At 37.8% G+C, this 19517-nt stretch overlaps 3 protein-coding genes and 1 non-coding gene across 6 annotated transcripts; 3 read left to right on the top strand and 1 right to left on the bottom strand.

Moving 5' to 3' along the window:
* Window positions 1-345: 345 nt before the first annotated feature.
* LOC111798075 (putative receptor-like protein kinase At1g80640) lies at window positions 346-3166 on the bottom strand. The gene is made up of 10 exons (XM_023681032.2): window positions 2854-3166; window positions 2606-2773; window positions 2260-2516; window positions 2055-2187; window positions 1916-1979; window positions 1745-1841; window positions 1505-1607; window positions 1194-1312; window positions 1023-1112; window positions 346-861 (listed from the first exon to the last, which is right to left on the bottom strand). Exons 1-10 carry the CDS (start codon window positions 2978-2980, stop codon window positions 700-702), a joined length of 1320 nt encoding a protein of 439 aa, XP_023536800.2. The 5' UTR covers window positions 2981-3166; the 3' UTR covers window positions 346-699.
* A 3868-nt stretch (window positions 3167-7034) lies between these two features.
* On the top strand, window positions 7035-10155 carry LOC111798015 (uncharacterized). The gene is made up of 5 exons (XM_023680955.2): window positions 7035-7453; window positions 8296-8358; window positions 8437-8499; window positions 9492-9560; window positions 9637-10155. Exons 1-5 carry the CDS (start codon window positions 7115-7117, stop codon window positions 9838-9840), a joined length of 738 nt encoding a protein of 245 aa, XP_023536723.2. The 5' UTR covers window positions 7035-7114; the 3' UTR covers window positions 9841-10155.
* A 3663-nt stretch (window positions 10156-13818) lies between these two features.
* On the top strand, window positions 13819-13926 carry LOC111799335 (U6 spliceosomal RNA). The gene has a single exon (XR_015421825.1). It is a non-coding gene; the product is annotated as a U6 spliceosomal RNA (small nuclear RNA).
* A 259-nt stretch (window positions 13927-14185) lies between these two features.
* On the top strand, window positions 14186-19509 carry LOC111798667 (homeobox protein knotted-1-like 3). 3 transcript variants are annotated; one of them, XM_023681957.2, is made up of 6 exons: window positions 14186-15295; window positions 16207-16327; window positions 17263-17456; window positions 17992-18123; window positions 18928-19064; window positions 19143-19509. In XM_023681957.2, exons 1-6 carry the CDS (start codon window positions 14516-14518, stop codon window positions 19144-19146), a joined length of 1368 nt encoding a protein of 455 aa, XP_023537725.2. In that variant the 5' UTR covers window positions 14186-14515; the 3' UTR covers window positions 19147-19509. The 3 variants fall into 3 exon arrangements, with proteins under 3 accessions (XP_023537725.2, XP_023537724.2, XP_023537723.2); XM_023681956.2 differs by having other exon boundaries at window positions 19135-19509; XM_023681955.2 differs by having other exon boundaries at window positions 19132-19509.
* Window positions 19510-19517: the final 8 nt, after the last annotated feature.

The raw sequence follows: 19517 nt of genomic DNA, 5'->3' as shown, positions 1-19517 counted from the left end.
TGTTCTCATTCCCAACCGACGTGGGATCTCACATCTTCACTCTGTTATAAGGTTCCGACGGGCTTTCTAGAGTTATGTAACTTTCATGTATTTGATCTGTCTCATGGAACGTGGTTAGATTAGATTAGCCGTTTCCATGTATTTCGGTATTTCGTACTTTGATAATTACCGAAAGACGGAGATGAACGAAAAAGTGGAAGAGTTCTTATTCAGTAGGGATTAGAGTACATTGATAGAAAGTAGAGGCATAAAACTCTTCCTCTTCCCTTTATTAACCCAAGATTCTAGGTTTTCATTTAAGGGATAGGGAAAAACTGCTACTGCTACTATGCTTTAGATGCAAGATATAGAAGAGGAAAATCTTATTGCCTTTTTTTGGCTTTCCATTTCTTTAATGTAGCATAGCATCTTATGAGTGTGGCTCGATGACCATATGTACAAAAGAGTTCTAAAATTGCACCTTTTTGCCCCAAAATTATGCATCTTTTTATTGTTCTGTGGAGGATAAAAAAATTATGTAGCATAACATTCCACCATTCTTCACAAGAATTTGAACCAAGCACCATGTGCAGGCAACCATATTTGCAGAAATAAGAACAAATATGATTGGAAAAATCATACATTTGTGCATTGAAGAACCCTGAAACCAGTGCTGTAGTATATCATGAAATGATTCTCTTTCTCACTTCTTCTTCCTAGCTAATCTTCAGCCACAGATGCTTGTTGTTGTTGTTGTGTTGATGATCTGAGTGTCCCTCCAAGCTCAACAGGAACAAGAGGAATAAGAGAGTGCAAAACATCTGTTATTAGAGGACGATAGCTCGGTTCAGGTTGTACGCACAGCACGGCAACAGCAGCAACCTATACCAACCCAGGTACACCATAAATTCTCAAATTGATTCTACTTTCAACTCAGAACAATCTATGTCTGACCGAGTAGTACCCAATTGATTCTACTTTCAACTCAGAACAATCTATGTCTGACCGAGTAGTACCCAATATGAAAAGCTTGATTTACGAACCTGAAATAAGTGTTTCGGATCCATTGTGTTCTTGATCACTGGGTCAACGATATCAGGCAACTTTGATCTATCAGTGAGATGTGGCATAGCCTGCAAAACAAAATTCCAATTTGAGAAACATATTGAATGACATTGAGAGTATTAGAGGATTGGTTTCAGGAGGAGAACTACCCATGTGACAATGGATTGACATTGAGTTGGTGCCAGTTTCTCAACAGGCCTTTTCCCTAAAAGTAGCTCCAAAAGCACAACACCAAACGCATACACATCGCTCTTATCCGTCAATTTGCCTGTACAGGTAAAAGAAAGTTCATTTTCCAAGCATCAAGGAAGAAGACCTTTTGGTCGATGATATATAAGCGTGAGTTAAGCTATGTTCAAGTTGATACAACTTTAGGCTTCAGTTAAGCTCGATACGAACTTTTAAACCTAACATCAATCAAATTCCGAACATCAAGGAAGAAGATCCAAATTAGACATACCATCTAAAAGATACTCGGGAGCAACATAGCCCATCGTCCCAGAAAGCTTGATCTCGTTCTTGTTTTGTGCTCCAACAATCACGGACAACCCGAAATCAGAAAGCTGAATCCACAAAACAAACAAGAACAAGAACAAATAATTGAGGGCCTAGCAGACTGCCTGTTTCTGATTCATTCTCAATATAAAAAAAAGCTATGGATTGGACTCTTCCAAGCGTTAAATGATAGCCATTATTTTACCTTAGCATTGAAGTTCGCATCCAAAAGAATATTGGATGATTTCAGATCTCTATGTATTATTGCAGGCTTGCAGTGTTCATGCAGATATTCCAACCCTCTGGTCAACAGTTTTCAAATGTCAAGAACACACACAAACTTCTTCAACCCCAGACGTTGTTTAAACAAACTCACCTCGCTGAATCCAGAGCAATCTTCATGCGCATATGCCATGTTAATCCCTCTCCATGCGAAGGCCCTATGAACATTCATACCCAATTAACAATAAACCCACAAGAACAGTAATTCATCGCCTTTGATTCAGTGTTCTTACCATGTAACAGTGTTTCAAGTGATCCATTCTCCATTAATTCGTATACAAGAAGCCTTGATTCTTCATGAATCGTGTAACCCAGAAGCTGGATGATATTCGAGTGATGGGTTTTGCTCAATATCTCCACTTCATTCTGCAAATTTCGTGTTAATGGAGTTTAGTTTTGTTATGACGAAGAACAAGAAGAAGATCATGGAGTTATTACCAAGAATTCTTTCTCTGAATCCTTATCCAAACATTCAAGTTTCTTCACTGCAACGTGTAGATTCTGTTCTAATTGAGCCTTGTAAACCCGTCCGAATCCACCCACGCCCAGAATGTTACTTTCCTGGAAAATGTTGGTGGATTTTTCCAGAACCGCGTAATCAATGACTGGAACAGAGAATTTATTGTGACCCACCATTTTGTTTGAGCTGAATTTCCGCAAGAATGGTGCTAATCCAACGAAACCCTTTTCGGCATCTTCAAATCCAAATTCAAACAGTGTTACATTCGAGGTTTCAAATCCAACGAAAATGGCAGATTCCCTGAAGAACTCAGAAGTGACTGACCTGGGCTACGAGTGTTTCGTTTATGGATGTTCGTGGAGTTTCTTCTGTAATAAACCCACAAAATGAGTGAAATCACTGAGACTGCACCGAATGAAGCACAAACGATAAGAACAATCAGGATTCTGTTGTGGGTTTCGCTTCTTTGATTCAACATTCCCATGGAAATCTCTGAAAAACATGAAATGACTGGTTAATTTTCAGTGAAGAACCATCAAATTTAAGAGAGAGAGATCTGCGAAGACACCCACCTGGAGAAGAAGCAGCAGCAGCAGCCATTGAATCGGAAAATGGAGGAACCAGAGACGGCAACGGAGCAGAGGAAGCCACAAAAACAGAGCAAAATCGAAGAAGAAGAAGAAGAAGAAGAAGGTTCATTATCGGAGTATTCGCTTTCGGGATTAGGATGAGATGAAGATATAAGAGAAAGAGAGAGATGGGTGTCGTGTTGCGATGTTTGTTAAGAATTGGAGATGCTGAAGCGCGCACACAACCACAGTGGGGCTTCCCTTGCGCTGCTGCTGCTGCTGGCTGCTGTGCTGCTGCTGCTGCTGCATAGCCAATCATGTGGGCAGTTATTGGGGAAAAGGGTTTTTAAATCCCATTTTTCTCTGCCTCTTTCTGTGTGAGATTCCATTGATAAAACAAACAGTCAATAGAGAGAGAGAGAAGGAAGAATTGAAAATTCATTTCTCAACCGTTCTTCGGGCCGTGATTTTGATCTCAAGTATATGACAATATCTTATAGCGGTGGATTTGGACTGTTACAAATGATACTAGAGTTAGACACTGGATGGTATGCCAACGAGAACGTTGGGCCACTAAGGGGTAGATTATGAGATCTCATATTAGTTGAAGAGGAGAATGAAATATTTCTTATGAAGGTCTGATAACCTCTTCCCAGCAAACGCGTTTTAAAACCATGAGGCTGAAGACGACATGTAATGGGTCAAATCGGACAGATGAGTTTGGGTTGTTACATATGGTATTAGAGTTAGTCACCGAACGATGCGAGACATTGGTTGGATTAGGGTTAGATCCTCTACATAAGAGGACAATATCTGCTTATAGTGGGTTTGAGCTGATACAAAAGATTTTGTTGAGATGTGATGGTCGGACACACAAGAAAGAATCTCACGTTAGTGAAGTAGTGTATCCAACATACTCAAGCAAACCTAGGTAGTGAGATTAGTCTCATAACAATCCAAGCTCACTACTAGTAAATATTATCTTTTTTAAGTTTTTCCTTCCGGGTTTTAAAACGCGTTTGGTAGGGAGAGGTTTCCACACTCTTAAAGGAATGTTTTGTATCCCTCTCCAACCAACGTGAGATCTCACAAATCTCTTCTATTTACACCATTCTTCGTTGTCAATAGTAGAAAGTAAAGAGAGGAGGGACACGTGTCTCAACTCGATGTTTTCTTCAGCTCGATTCCTAAGCCAATGTTGGGATTCGTCACTCATCTAACTCATGTGGTCTACAGATCGGCTACATATATAGTAGACCTATAGATTTTATATTTCGCTCATAGATGCTCAGATCTTCCGTTCACTTAAACTATATAAAAAAATATATATTATTAATTAATTAAAGTATATTAGTAGTAATATGTTATCGTAGAGTTTAGTCAATCTTAGTACTCGTTGGTAATTCTTTATATCCAAAATTTCAAGTTGTTATTTAAAGTAAATCCAACGGTTAAATATAAAATAAATTTAAAAATAAAAAAATAAAAAATAAAATGAAGAATATGGGTAAGATTTAAATTTAAAGTTTTATTAATTATTTAAGTTTAATTGAATAAATTAATATTTTTTTTTATTTAAAATAGGATTTATAGTAATAAGATAATTAAAATTTTATTTTAAAAATAAATTGAATTAATTTTTAAAAAAGTTTAAATTTCCCGCAAAATAATTATTTATTATGATTATTTGAATGTGGATCTGATGAATATACAATTTTATAATACAAAGTATAAAGCCCTTTTTTACCAACTCCATAATAAATATGTAAAAGCGAAAATAAATGAATATTAAAATAATAATAATAATAATAATTATTATTATTATTTAAAGTATATTCTAAATTAAGGAGAGAGGGAGAATATGGGAAATTTCTTTTTTGGTTTTTTGACAAACAGAATGTGGCTAATTAAATGGGACAAAATTGTTTGCATAATTTTGGGCTTTTTAAAAAATTAAATATAATAATTTAAATTTTAAAACGAATAACCCAACATGTTTGGTAAATTATAATTTTTTTAAATTTTAAATTATAATATTAATAAATTAAATTATTGAATATTTCGCGTCCCTCCATATTATAAACAAATAATTAATATATAAGTCAATTATATGCAGTAAGCTGTTGTTGTTATTTTTTTTTTTTGCTTATCTTCCCATATAACACCAATTTCAATTTCTCAAATCTTGCTTTCAAAACTCTCTCTCGAAATCTCTCTGCTCCTATTTTCTAAAACTTTCTTCTTGAACTGGGACTAGAGGCTCGAGCATATGTCGCTTGGCCGTAGGTGACGCAAGAACAAATAGGCTTAATTCACTTTTTAGGAAAAAGTGAATGCTGCACAATCGCAAGTCTGCTACCACATGTTAAAGCTCGATCCAACAAGATCAATAAACTAATATTGATTCCATCCTACTACATACTTCTTTCTCCATCTTCACGAAATTTCCCATTTATTTTCCCGAGGATCAAGGTAGAGATTCCATGCAATAAATTTGGGGGATCGAATTTTCTTAGTTAATTTTTTTTTCGTTTATTATTCTTTTAAAAAAATATATTTATCTTTTATTTAACATTGTAAAAAAAAAAAAAAAAAAAAAAAAATCTTAACAAAATTCTTGCTACTAATTAATTTTTTTTAAAAATTAAAATTTAATACTACACCATAATATTTAATAATTAAAAAAAATCTACAATATTAATCCAAATTAATTAATTAATTATTTTAATATGTGTTAAAAATATATTCATATTAAACCGGGCGGAAAATATAATCTCGTTATTGACTCCATTTATTTAAAAAAAAATGTTCTCCACTCTCTTCTCATTTTCAACGTACACCGAGAATTCTGGGACCATAACCTCAAACATAAAATTGACAACTCGACTCAAATAATAATAGGTGAGAAAGTAAGAAAACGTAAAGATGGAGGGACATGAAATTACATTTACGTACATGATACCTGTACGGGGCCCACAATCATAGAGGATTTTGAATTATGTGAAAATTATTATTATATTTTTTTTAAAAAAAAAGAAGGTGAAAATTTAGTAATTGGACGTTGATGGGCCAGTTGGAAGTGGGCCCAAGCCCAACAACTATCCATCACTTTAACCCGCTTCCATAGTTGTACGGCCACACATTATTTTCAAAATTAAATACATAAATAAATTTAATTTAATTTTAAAATATTATATTGGGGAAATTAAATAAATAATTTCACATCCCAAATAAAATTGATTAAATTTATATTATTATTTAGTAATTGAGAAATTATTTGACGGTGGAAGGGCATTGTGGTAAATAAGATGGGGAATCTTCTAAAATTAAAAGGGATGGTGACCCTAAATTATTAGGAGCAAAATGTGGAATGTGTGCGTCACGCGCTTTTAATTAAATTTTAAATATATGTCGGGAAAAAACACGTGTCAGTTTCATTTTCAAGCCCACGAACTTCAAATCCAGCCCAACGGCCCATTAACCAAGTTAGACACGGCCCAATAAATATGTAGATTTTTAACCAAATTAATAATTAAAATAGAAATTAAAATTACAATTAAATGAAAATAAATACAATGCATATATTTTTAAATTATATTTTCAATTTTGGAATCTTTAAGTATAATTTAGAATATTGATAATTGAATTTAGTTTTGTAATGCAGTTATTGAGCATTGATTATTAATTCCTAAAACATAATTTCATAATTAATATGAAATTAAATTAATCCATATATATTTTATTACCAATAATTATTAAATATCTAAAATTAATTAATTTTCTAGTATTAGCAACCATAACTAACCATTATTATTATTGTTATTTTTGGCCTAATTTCAAGCATTATATAGAAATAAAATTTAAATAATATTATTTTTTTAAAATTGTTATTGGGCTTTGTGTAAAAAGTCCGGCTCGGCCCATTGAAGCCCATAGTTCATAAAAGCGAAGCTGGATTTCGGCGCGCCACGTGGTAGATGGGCCCGGGGTTTTGGAAATTAAATGAAAAAGAAAAAGAAAAATGCTGTTTCCCGGCAATATGATATTAATATCATTAATTAAAAAATGGAAAATAGAATTAGAAAAATTAATAAATAAATAAATAATAAATAAAATGGTAAATACTGGAAAGAGCTGCGGGCCCACCCACCCTAATAGCCCACAAAACAAAAACGAATAACTGGAATCTCTACTCCTCCAATTTCCATTTCTTCCTTCCGCCATTTTCACTGCCTTCTCTCGCCGTCGCCCGCCGCCGGTCAAGATGGTCTTGAAGGACGAGTGGTTGAGTGCGGCCATGGCTGATGACAGCGTCGTCGTAGAGTTACTGGTTCGGCTCAAGCAGTCTCAAGCTTCCTCCTCCGTGAAATCTCCGGTACCCGCTGCTATTCCGGCTAAATGGGGTCTCAGGCAGCGGCGTTCCAGGATTCTTTCATCTTTTCGATATGATGTTTTTGCTCATAAGAATAAGGAGTCGAGCTCCACTAGATGCAGCCCTACCACTCCTCTCTCTTGGAGCGGCGATACCTCCCCTTCCGCCACCGCCGATGGATTCGAAGAGTCCAGTCATCCCTCCGGATTCTCCCACTCCTCCAGATCCAAGGTTCTTTTCTCCGTTTTGCTCTTTTTTTATTTCCTTCTCTGGTTTTGGGTTTAGATACAGAGCCACCGATCTCCGCCGTGGCGGTTTCTTTTACCCATGGATTCAGCGAATTTCTCAAACGATTCTGAGTCGCTCCGACGAGCGAGTTCTTCGCTCATCGTGGCCGATTCTGTAACACCACGTGATGAATTTGCTTGTAATTTCTCAGAAAAACGCATTTCAACTGAAAACCCACAATTCCCTTTGAACGATGACCATTTTCTTCCGTATTTTGTTCTTAATACCGTCGGAACGGAGCCGGTAACCAAACAATAATGACGGTCTCGAGAACAGCGTTGGAGATAGAATGCTTTGGCAAAGTCATTGAACAAAGTATGTTTGTTTATCTTCCGTTCTCGAGATCAGAGCAATTAGTTTGAGCCCCTTATAATCGGACGGCATGGAAGGGGTTAGAACCATCCAGAGATGGTTCTTAAGCCACCATTTGATCCTCTGGGTTCTCAGATCTGAAGGTCAATGATCCTTTTCAACCCTCTGTTTTTTTCTCTGTTTTTTAAATGGCATTCAATTGAACGAAGAGGGCACGTGAAGGGTCACGCAAGCAATGAAAAGTAAGATTCTCAAGAAGAAATTGAGGGGTTTAGTTAGATTGATGTAATAAGCGACCATGTGAGTGGGTGTCATGATGTGGCCTTTAATCACTGGTTTATCTGAATTGAAATGAGAAAAAAACAAACCAAAAGGGTGTCTGTTTTTTGAATTTTCTGAATGTAATTGTGACTTTTATGTGTTGTTTTGTGTATAAAGAATGTGAATCCGATGTGGGTTGGGCTTTTGTGTAGGGGTGTGGTAGTAATGAATGCAGCTGGAGGATCGCCATGGCCAAGAGGCTCAAAAGAAAGAAGGTAATATCCTCATCTTCTTGTTTGCTACATATTGTTTATGGCATTGGCTGATCTGTAATACCCATGAACTTTGTTCAGGCATTGGCTGATCTGAGAGTAGAGGAGTCTTTACTTTTGAAGGAAAGGGTTCATCTCAGAAAGGTAATGGAGAGAATCAGAGTTGCAGTCTGATGAATTTGCTTTTAAAAGTGTTTTTGGACTGATTAGAAACCTTTCTTAGTAGACGTGTTTGTATGGGACCAAAGCGGACAATATTTGATAGTGGTGGGCTTGGACTGTTACAAATGGTATCACAATCAGACACTGGGTGTGTGTGCTGGTGTGGATGCTGGGGGTCACGATCAAACTGCGATTGTGACACTGGGCATCCAAGGGGGTGGATTGTGAGATCCCACATTGATTGGAGAGGGGAATAGAGCATTTGTTATGAGGGTGTGGAAATCTCTTCCTAGTAGACGCGTTTGAGAATCGTGAGGCTGACGACGATACGTAACGGGCCGAAGCAAACTATATCTACTAGCAGTGGGCTTGGGCTGTTACCAGTGGTATCACAGTCAGATACTGGGTGGCGTGCCAACGAGGACGTTGGGGCTCCCAAGGGGGTGGATTGTAAGATCCCACATCGGAAGGAGAGGAGAACGAAACATTCCTTATAATAAGGGTGTGGAAACCTCTCCCTAGTCGATAAGTAACGTGCCAAAGTGGAAACCTCTCCCTAGTCGATAAGAAACCTCTCCCTAGGCAGTGTGCAGGCCCCAAGAGGGGTGGATTGTGAGATCCCACGTCGGTTGGAAAGGAAGACGAATCGTGAGACTAACGACGATACGTAACGAGCCAAAGCAAACAATATCTGCTAGCGGTGGTGGGTTTGGGCTGTTACATTAATTTCGGTGTTTTGCTTTTTAAAAAAGTGAGGTTTTTTGAATTTGAACTTCACAGATCTCTCCTACAAGCACGGCACTTCAAGTGCTTTTGAATAAAGTAGCAATTAGTGTATAGTTGAAAAGCACGTTGTTTTGAGAATCATTGTTCTTCACGCGCTGCCAATGGAAGCCATATCCTTCTGTTTGTTTGTTCTACTTTAGTTAAAGCAATGATGCTGCTACTCATTTGTGTTCTTTGTTTAATGTCAGGAGCTTGAAGGCTTACATGCCACGTTCAAAGAACACACAACCAACAATCAAAACTTGAAGAAAATGAAGGTGATTCAATATTTCCTGTTAACAAATCTCACAATTTCTTGTTCATCTCCTGATTTCAATCTTTCCTGTTTTTCAGCTCAATTTGAACTTCGATTCGTTGTCAAATACTGGTCGGGATCCGACACCCGAAACCCTTCCTACAACTTCTTCGCCAATACAAACCGTACCCGGAAATAGTACACGATCCGAAGCCGACAGAACACGAGAGATTAATCCAATGGAAAGCGGTGGGTTTTTTCTACCAGATCTAAACATGATCCCAGCTGATGACAGTCTTTGAAGCTCGCAAATGGATTCTGTGACTCGTCAACAAGAGATAAACAACTTGACCCAATGCCTAACGAAGAATGATTAAGCGGAGCTTGTTTGCGCCGAGGTGTTACTTACCCCGATGAAAGTTCATGAGAATTCTGAGACGTGGGAGTACTTATGTTGTTGTTTCGAAAGTCTTTTCGAATAGAGTCCATTGATTCATCGATCCATCCCTTGTTGAAATTCGTTTCAAAATTGTAGGATCAAACATGTTTGATTCTTTGTAGGTAAAAAGAAAAAGCTAATCAAACTTGTTATATGCTGAAATCTTTGCTCTTTTAAACCCAAATCTTGAGAGTTCTGATTGGTCGCTCAACCTATGGATTTGATTGGCTCAGAATTTAGACAAACTGCTCCATGTTTGGTGGGCTGCTCCAACGTTTGCCAGCCGTTGGTTTGATTGGTTTTGAGCTTGGGCTTACGTGACCATTGCTTAATAGGACCTTGGCCTAGTGCTTTCGACTCGAGTTCACACCTCAACCCAATTCACCGTGTTCACAATCGGTTAAGTTGGATAATTGACAATTGAGTTATTTTTTTAATTATTTAAAAATTTATATTATTTTAATAATTAAAATCTTATAAAATTCAAATATCAAATATTTACGATTCATATTTTATATATATTATATATAATGTTTGATATTGGGTTAGGTTGAAACCATGTTTTTGCTCGAGAATTGGGAATGCATGACTACTTAACCGGTGGATTCACTGCAAATACTAGTTTGCTCATTATTGCCGAGATAATGGTCTACTTCTTCACATTCACCGTGCAATGCATGTCATTATTGATAGACAAGAATCATGGTATGCACTTCTGTGTACTAGCTAAAGAATTACGTCTGTCTAGTGGATTCACGCTGATACCGTAGTAGGTAAACTTTAGGGAAGCTGCGTTTTTTTTTAGTTGACCCACAAAAAAGTCAACCCATTAATGGAAGAATTTTCAATTTTTTAAAAATTCAATTCAATCCAAACTAAAAAAAATCTAACCCAATATAACTTTTATAATTCGAGTCGGAAAATCCAAATTGATCGAATTCCCAAACATACGAATTGTATATATTTTTTTTAAAACCAAAAAAAAAGAAAAAAAAAAGAAAAAAAAAGTGTATCTTTAATATCAAATCTTGTCAAATATGCCCACATTGAATGCTAATAATTATGTCTACTTGCATAATTATTTTTTTTTATTTTTAAAATTTAAAAATATTTAAACTCCCATCAAAATTCTAAATTTAAAAATAATTTAAAAAAAAAATATTTAAAGATAAAAACAACAAAAAATAAATAGCTATTATTTCATACTATAAAACTTGTTTTTTACATTTGGAACTCAATTATTATATTAATAAATATGATACAATAATTTTTAAAATAAAATCACACGTGAATAAATAGTAATGAATTTACATATAATAACATTTAATTTCTTTAATTAGTAATGAACTTGTCTACAAAATGACTAAAATGCCCTCAAATTATCCCGCTCGTTGATGACTGCCACAATCCATTGTTACAAACCGTCAACAACTCCACTGAGACAATTACTCTGATGACCACCACCGACGACTATTTTTGGCGCTGGTCGGTGTGTGATGGTGAAGAAGAGCCAAAACGATTTGAAAAATTGAAATGTAAGCGAGTTGACGTGTTTAGAGAAAGGTTATGTGTACCAAAATTACGTTTTTTTGTGTGTTCGGGATTGGGACAACCATGGGTGCCTTTACCTTCTTTCTTCCACTATATTCAATCAATAGTCTATACACTATTTGCTTTCATCAGAGCCTCAATTATTTTCCATTCCTTTCGGGTAATAATTACGTTTTTCAAAATTATTTTTATCATCGTTTTTTTAATGTTAATGCAAAAAAATAGCACGAGACATTACGATCTCATTTATAACCGTCCACCCTTGTTCCTCGCTTGGTGTTTGACTTTGATACTATCTGTAATAGTCGAATCCGACCTGTCCGCTTTAACCCATTACGTATCACCGCTAGTCGACAAAAAATTGGTCTCAATTATGGTTTTTTTTTTTTTTTCTAATAATTTTTTTTATTATTATTTAAAAATTATTAACTCAACTTTTACCCACAACCAATAATCAAAGTAGTTGGCTTTGATTTAAGGCGGCAGCAGAGGGCCGGGAGTGAAAATTAAGGTGACGGTCCCCAGTAACAGACATGACACGTGTACGGTGAGGATAGGGTGGTTATATAAAGGCGTGCCGGTCGGATGGGTCATCGGTGAGAGAATTAGTGCACTTCATGGTCCCCCTCCCTCCTTTTCTTCCCCCTTTCTCTTCCTTTTCAAAAAATTCAGCAATTTTTTTACTTTTTTTATTTATGATTTCTCTCAAATTTACCCTACTCCACGGCTAGTAAATATTGTCCATTTTAGTCTGTTACGTATTATCGTCAGCCTCTCGATTTTACCATTTTTAATAGCTCAAGTTTACCACAAGCAAATATTGTCCGATTTAGCCCGTTACGTACCGCCATCAGCCTCACGTTTTTAAAACAATAAGCTTCGTTCTCCTCTCTAACCGACGTGAGATCTCACAATCTCTCCCTTTTGGGCTAAGAACAGTGAAGAAAATATAACCTTTTAATTCAACTAATTAAACGCTAACATTTAGGTACTGATAAATGAACAACAAGCGTAAATAAGACAAACTCCTACTTAAAATTACGTGCATAAACCGAGTACTCTTCCTTCAACACATCACTCTCTATTTCCCATCTCATGTTTCATTACTTACCCAACAATCGGGCAACTACCACCTACTTGCTCAATAAATGAATTTTGTCTTCACTAACTCTCTGTCTCCCACCACTCCATCTCGAACGTTTCATCAAACATATTTAAATTTTGTTATCACTAAAGACAGTTGGGTACTATTAACGATCTTTTCCGTTCATCAGAGATTGTATTAAGATTAAAATAAGGCACGGAAAAACCCATAGCCATGTTTACAGGACCTTACGAGCGCAAAAACCCTAATTTATTTGAGTATGCCCTAAGTTTTATGGTATAGTATAAAGTTGTGTGGTCCAAAAGAAAACCAATTATTTGGTGTAAGGACGTATCGTTTATAGTGCAAAAGATGGCAGAAGTCCCTTTATAGAACTTATGGAAGTCATATCCCTATCATCATGAAATTTCATTCATTTAATCTTGGACTTTGTAATATGTATTCAAAATAATGGCATCATATTATGTCACATCAATTAAAATTATTCATATTATTATTATGCACTTACCCCATAAATAGTAGACATCGTCGCATTTAATTGTATAATATAAAGTTTTTTCGCAAAATAATTGTAACAGTCTGGAGTCTAGATCCATTTAATTGCGAAGTTTGTGATGGGATTCGGTGCATTAGTGCTGTTTTTGATATCTACCTTTTGGAGACTCAGTGTTCTCATTGCTACACTACCCAGTGGCTAGATTTGATAGGGGACTCAACGTTCTCACTAGTACATCACTCGGTGTTTGGATTTATTGGAGACCCAGTGTTCTCATTGCTACACCATCCAGTGGCTAGATTTGATAGGGGACCCAACGTTCTCACTAGGACATCACTCGGTGTCTGGATTTATTGGAGACCCAATGTTCTCATTGCTACATCACCCAGTGGCTAGATTTGATAGGGGACCCAACGTTCTCACTAGTACATCACTCGGTGTTTGGATTTATTGGAGACCCGGTGTTCTCATTGCTACACCACCCAGTGGCTAGATTTGACAGGGGACCCAAGGTTCTCACTGGTACACCACTCGGTGTTTGAATTTGATAAAATTTATAACAGTCCAAGTCCACTCATGACAGGTATTGTTCTTTTTAGATTTTTCTTTCTGGGTTTTAAAATACGTCTACTAAAAGAGGTTTCCACACCCTTATAAGGAATTTTTCGTTCCCCTCCTGAACCAATGTGGAATCTCACAATTGGGCACATCCAATAAAATTGGAACGATACAAAGAAGATTAGCATGGCCCTGGTGCAAGGATGACACACACAAATTGAGAAATAGTATCAAAACCAGACACTGGATGATATGCCAACAAGGACGTTATCCATGGATTGTGAGATTCAAAATCAGTTGGAGACAGAAACAAAACATTGCTTACAACGTGTGGAAACCTGGAAACCTGACAGGCAGACATGTTTTAAAACATAAGTAGCACAAGACAATATTTGCTGCCGTGTGTTTGAGCTGTATTTAACAATATTTCAATAATTAATTAATTATATTCAACAAGATAATATATATATATATAATAGGTAGGAGATATTTTAGTTCATTGATTATTTACAAAAATTAAAGATCGTGTCATTTTCTAAGAGGATTCCTACCAGTCTCCGCCTTTAGAATTGGCAGTTTTCCGAGCTGTTTCATCGCCTGAAAACCGCCCTCTGTATCCATTGCTTTCATTCCTTCCTAATCTGTAAAATTCAACATCTTCCCGAGGCTTCCCCTGCCTCTCCTTTTTGTGTTCTCAAAGACACGTTTGAACTGTACACTCGATTCTGTACCGGTTGATCTGTCTATATCACCAGCTTCCTATATGGCTGTGTAATCTTTGACTAGTTCCAAGTGACTGAATCTGCTTCTTTACTGGTGAAGGCTTTTATGGCTTTCCGGGACCAACTCTCTCGGGGACTTCCTCTCCATTACGGGAACCAGCCTCCGGAGGAGCAGTCGGAACGGCCGCTTGATAGCACTCTGCGCTCTATTTTATCTGATCAGCTTACTGATCACTCTCCGGCTGGCGATGGTTCTAAGTCTGAGCATCTGCTTCAGAGCACTCCGAATTGGTTGAATAGTGCGCTACTTCGGAATCAAACACCTCATTCTCAGTATTCTGGTGATTCCATGACGAGCGCTGCGGATAAGGACATCACCGACTTCCTTAATCTTCACACGACGGGTTCTAATTCTGCTGTGTCTCATCCGACCGGTCAATGGCTCTCCCGTCCGATCCTCCATCGCAATCATAGTGATGTTATTGATGAAGTTGCCGATGCTGCCGATGCTATGATTGGCGCCACCACCACTTTGTCGCGCGAATCGGATGATTTGAAGAACAATAGCTGCGGCGGGGGAGGGGAGGGTGTGAACAACAGTGACGATGTGGCGATTGAGAGCGATGGTAATGAAGGTGCTCATTGTGAAGAGGCGGCAGTGAATTGGCAGAATGCGCGGGCTAAGGCTGAAATTCTGGCGCATCCACTTTACGAGCAGCTGCTCTCTGCTCACGTTGCCTGTCTCCGGATCGCAACACCGGTGGATCAGTTGCCGAGGATAGATTCTCAGCTTGCTGAGTCTCAGAATGTGGCGGCGAAGTACTCGTCGCTGGGGCACGGTTCTCAACCCGTAGTCGGAAATGGAAAAGAGATCGATCAGTTCATGGTACGCTTCTTCTTTTTTGATGGATTGTTTAATACTGTTGGAGAAAGATTATAAAATTATATCCCTGTCTGCACTTTGTAAGTATCTCCATTTCTTTAATTTTCACTTTGGAAGTTGATCGTACGTTTTCGACATTCTTCTTGGGGGGAGTTTAGAATGTCTAGAACCATCGTCTTCCATGGAAACAGGGCTCTGAATAACAGCGACTCCCCCGCTCGTTTGCTTTTTCGCTTAATTGAATCGTGGTAGGGCTACCATCTGTGTGTGGTTTTTGCTTTTCCAGTCTAATTAGTCGATATCTTCTGGTGATTTTGTGCTCTGAAATTGGGCGAATCAGCAAACCCTTTTCGATTTAAGAACTAGGGCTAAGAAAGCGAGTGATTGTCAATTCATTATTGAATTGAATGTTGGGAAGTTGCTAGATACTATGTGTTCATGCTTTTTTTTCTCAGCAGGGCATTGATTAAACTGATTTCTGAATCGTATGCTTCATTCCAATCTCCCAATTTCGAAGGACATAATCCATGTCTTACATTGTTGTGTCATCATCATATTCTAGTAAACTTAAGAACTTTGAATTATCAATGTCTGGCTCTTCCTTTTATACTGTTCTATGATGTTTATATCCAATTTCTTGAAGCAGTCGACTATTGCAGGGAAATTCTTTTCGTGTTTTTCGTCTGGATTCCTTTTCAAACGTCAAACTAGGACTTGTTTGGTTTCTCGAGGTTCTTTAATTAGATAATTTGTTCTTGCACGGTATGTCTAGTATGACACTGTCGATATTTCAGTAAATTCTGAAGTGCTGCATGAAGTTATCTGTTGCTTCTGGTACATTGCAGATCTTTAGAACTGACAGCTTGATGACGCTAATTGAATTCTCATTGTTTTTCCATCTCCCTATGCTGCAGACGCATTATGTTCTATTACTTTGTTCGTTTAAAGAACAACTTCAGCAGCATGTCCGCTTCCATGCAATGGAAGCAGTGTATGCCTGCTGGGAAATTGAGCAATCTTTCCAGAGCTTGACAGGTGATTTTCAAACAATTGAGAGTGGAAATGTTTTGAACATCTAGAATTTGCTTTCCCTACTGAGTAAAAGTTTCATTCTTCTCATGTTTGATGTTTCTTTAGGATAATGCTTGCCCCTTGTTACCCCTAAATGCCTTACAAGTATACCTAAAGTCTACTTCTTAACCAGTTAGACAGAAGTTCTTTAGATTATGCGAATTGAAAGACTTCACTGCCGCATATGGCACGATAAATTTGCATTAGAAATACAGGATAGCCTTCTTCCTGCTGGGTCTTGTTGAGGATTATTGAAAGTGAGTCCCACGTTGATTATTATTTTAGTGGAAGATCATGGGTTTATAAGTGAGGAATACTATCTCCATTTGAACGAGGCCTTTTGTGGAAGTTCAAAGCAAAGCCACGAGAGCTTATGCTCAAAGTGGGCAATATCATATCATTGTGGAGAGTCCTGATTTCTAACGGGTCTTCCACCAACTGATGGGATGGAAGGAAGTCAATTGCTTTTGTTAAGCATTTGGAGTCTTAAAACTGTGTACTCTTTATTTTCTCTGACGTTCATCATAAATGGCTATTTACTAGACTTTTAAGCCTGAGGTCCCCTAAATTTAATACCCACATTGGGCCACTCGTTGAGATAATAGAAGCTGAAAATTATGATATCTAAAGGTGCAACTATGTTTCAGTTTATTAGAAGAAAGATGGGTACGACTCAAACAAGGGGATTAAATTGGTAGCTGGTTGTTTATGTTAACATCTCAATTTCTCTGTGATTTTGATCTAGTGTGCCTCTATGGTCCTACATTTTGTCCCAACCAAGGACATGATAGCATGTTGTTCAGTTTTTCTGTGTACACCGGATGACTTTTTTATTTGGATGGTATATAATTATTGCTGGCCATAAAAGCTATAATTATTTCTGCATTTGCCTCGTCCAGGTGTTTCACCTGGTGAAGGTACGGGTGCTACCATGTCTGATGATGAGGAAGACCAGATAGATAGCGATGCTATTATGTTTGATGGATGTTTGGAGGGTCATGATGCTACGGGATTTGGTCCCCTTATCCCAACAGAGAGTGAGAAATCCTTGATGGAGAGGGTGAGGCACGAATTGAAGCATGAATTAAAGAATGTGAGACCTCTATCTATCTCTCTCTCTATGATGTCCCAAGTTGGTTGGGAAGGAGAACAAATCACCTTTTATAAGGGTGTGGAAACCTTCCTCTAGCAGATGCGTTTTAAAGCCTTGAGGGAAAACCCGAAAGGGAAAGTCGGAAAAGTCTAAAGAGGACAATATCTGCTAGCGGTGGATCTGGGCCGTTACAAATGGTATCAGAGCCAGACACCGGACGATGTGCCAGCCTTCTCGCTATTCCCCGAAGGGGGTAGACACGAGGCGGTGTGCCAATAAGGACACTGGGCCCCAAAGGGGGTGGATTGTGATGTCCCACATTGGTTGGGGAGGAGAACAAATCACCCTTTAAAAGGGTGTGGAAACCTTCCCCTAGCAGACGCATTTTAAAGCCTTGATGGGAAGCCCGAAAGGGAAAGTCGGGAAAGCCCAAAAAGAACAATATCTGCTAGCGGTGGATCTGAGCCGTTACACTCTCTGTATAAATGAAGGTTTAATAAAAATATTATTTGAATACTAACCCTGGTTTGAACAGGGTTACAAGGAGAAAATTGTAGACATCAGGGAGGAAATTTTACGAAAGAGGAGAGCAGGTAAACTTCCTGGTGGCACTACGTCCGTCTTAAAAGCTTGGTGGCAATCACATTCAAAATGGCCATACCCTACTGTGAGTATCTGAATTTTCTTCGTTTCTAATATGCAAGGTCAATTATGAGCTTCTGCTGTTAATTTAATAGAATCAGAAATGTATTGCAATGTACAAAGTAACGGAACTACGAGGAACCAAGTATTCAACGTACTTGGAACCTCCGTTCTCTTGTACACAAGTCCCAAACGGTAACCAACCCAACCTCACCGCTAGTAGATATTATCAACAACTCAAGTTCATCGTTAGTTGATATTGTCTTATTTGAGCTTTCCCTTATGGACTTCCACACCTTTATAAAGAATGTTTCGTTCTCCCCTCCAACCGATGTGGGACCTCACATAAACCAAACCCACTGAATCAGAATGTTTCATTCTCCTCCCCAACCGACGTGGGATCTCACATAAACCAAACTCATTGAACCCAACCGATGTGGGATCTCACATAAACCAACTTTCTCCTTTCTCACTCCCTCTTTTATAACCAAGTACCCTGACAAACTCCCTATCTATTTGTTAGGAATCACGGATCTCAACAATGGTATGATTTTGCCCACTTTGGAGTATAAGCTATCGTGACTTTATTTTTGGTTTCCGAAAAGGCCTCATACCAATAGAGATGTATTTCTTATAAACCCATGATCATCCCCTTAGTTAGCCAATGTGGGACTCCCTCTCAACAATCCACGACACAACATTCATTGCGTCTCAAAAGAAGCGCATATTCATCATCTAGCCACTAAACAAGCAAATTGTTAGCAGTTGTGAAGCTTTACTTTCTCCAATAACTCACTGCTACACCTTGTATTGATCTTCTGTTTTTTAGGAGGAAGATAAAGCAAAGTTGGTTCAGGAAACCGGTCTGCAACTGAAGCAGATAAATAACTGGTTTATCAACCAAAGGAAGAGGAATTGGCACGCCAATCCTTCAACCACAACAACCATGAAGACCAAACGCAAAAGGTATATAGCTACTGACCCAAATGCTAGTCCAGAACTTGTGTGCCTTGTTCTAACACAATTTCAAAAGAAGTAATGCAGGTGACACACCAGGCGACGACCATGAATAGCTCGAGAAAGAACCCGATCCCACGATTTCTTGTTGTATGCATAAGGTATAACCCAAACAAATTCGAAGCATTACTGAAATACAGTTCGTTACCTAGTGCAGAGAATGAAACTGGGAATTGAAGTGAATCTGTGCCATATAACTTGTATGCTGAAAGAAATGTAAATGGTGAAGGAGATGGATGGATGGATGGATGGATGGATGAATGAAACTACACCCAACATTAGAATTTGGATATGCAGATTTGTAGAACTTTGCTTTTAGTGAGATGCTGAACAATTTTCTTGGTGAGGAATAGATGTATAGTGTAATAAGCTTTGTATGCTTCCTTTACACTCATAGTAGCG

This window comes from Cucurbita pepo, chromosome 7 (assembly GCF_057944985.1).
Source record: "Cucurbita pepo subsp. pepo isolate OVF chromosome 7, ASM5794498v1, whole genome shotgun sequence".
Classification (NCBI taxonomy): domain Eukaryota; kingdom Viridiplantae; phylum Streptophyta; class Magnoliopsida; order Cucurbitales; family Cucurbitaceae; genus Cucurbita; species Cucurbita pepo.
The sequence above is the reverse complement of the archived record's forward strand: the minus strand, read 5'-3'. Positions and strand labels throughout refer to the sequence as shown.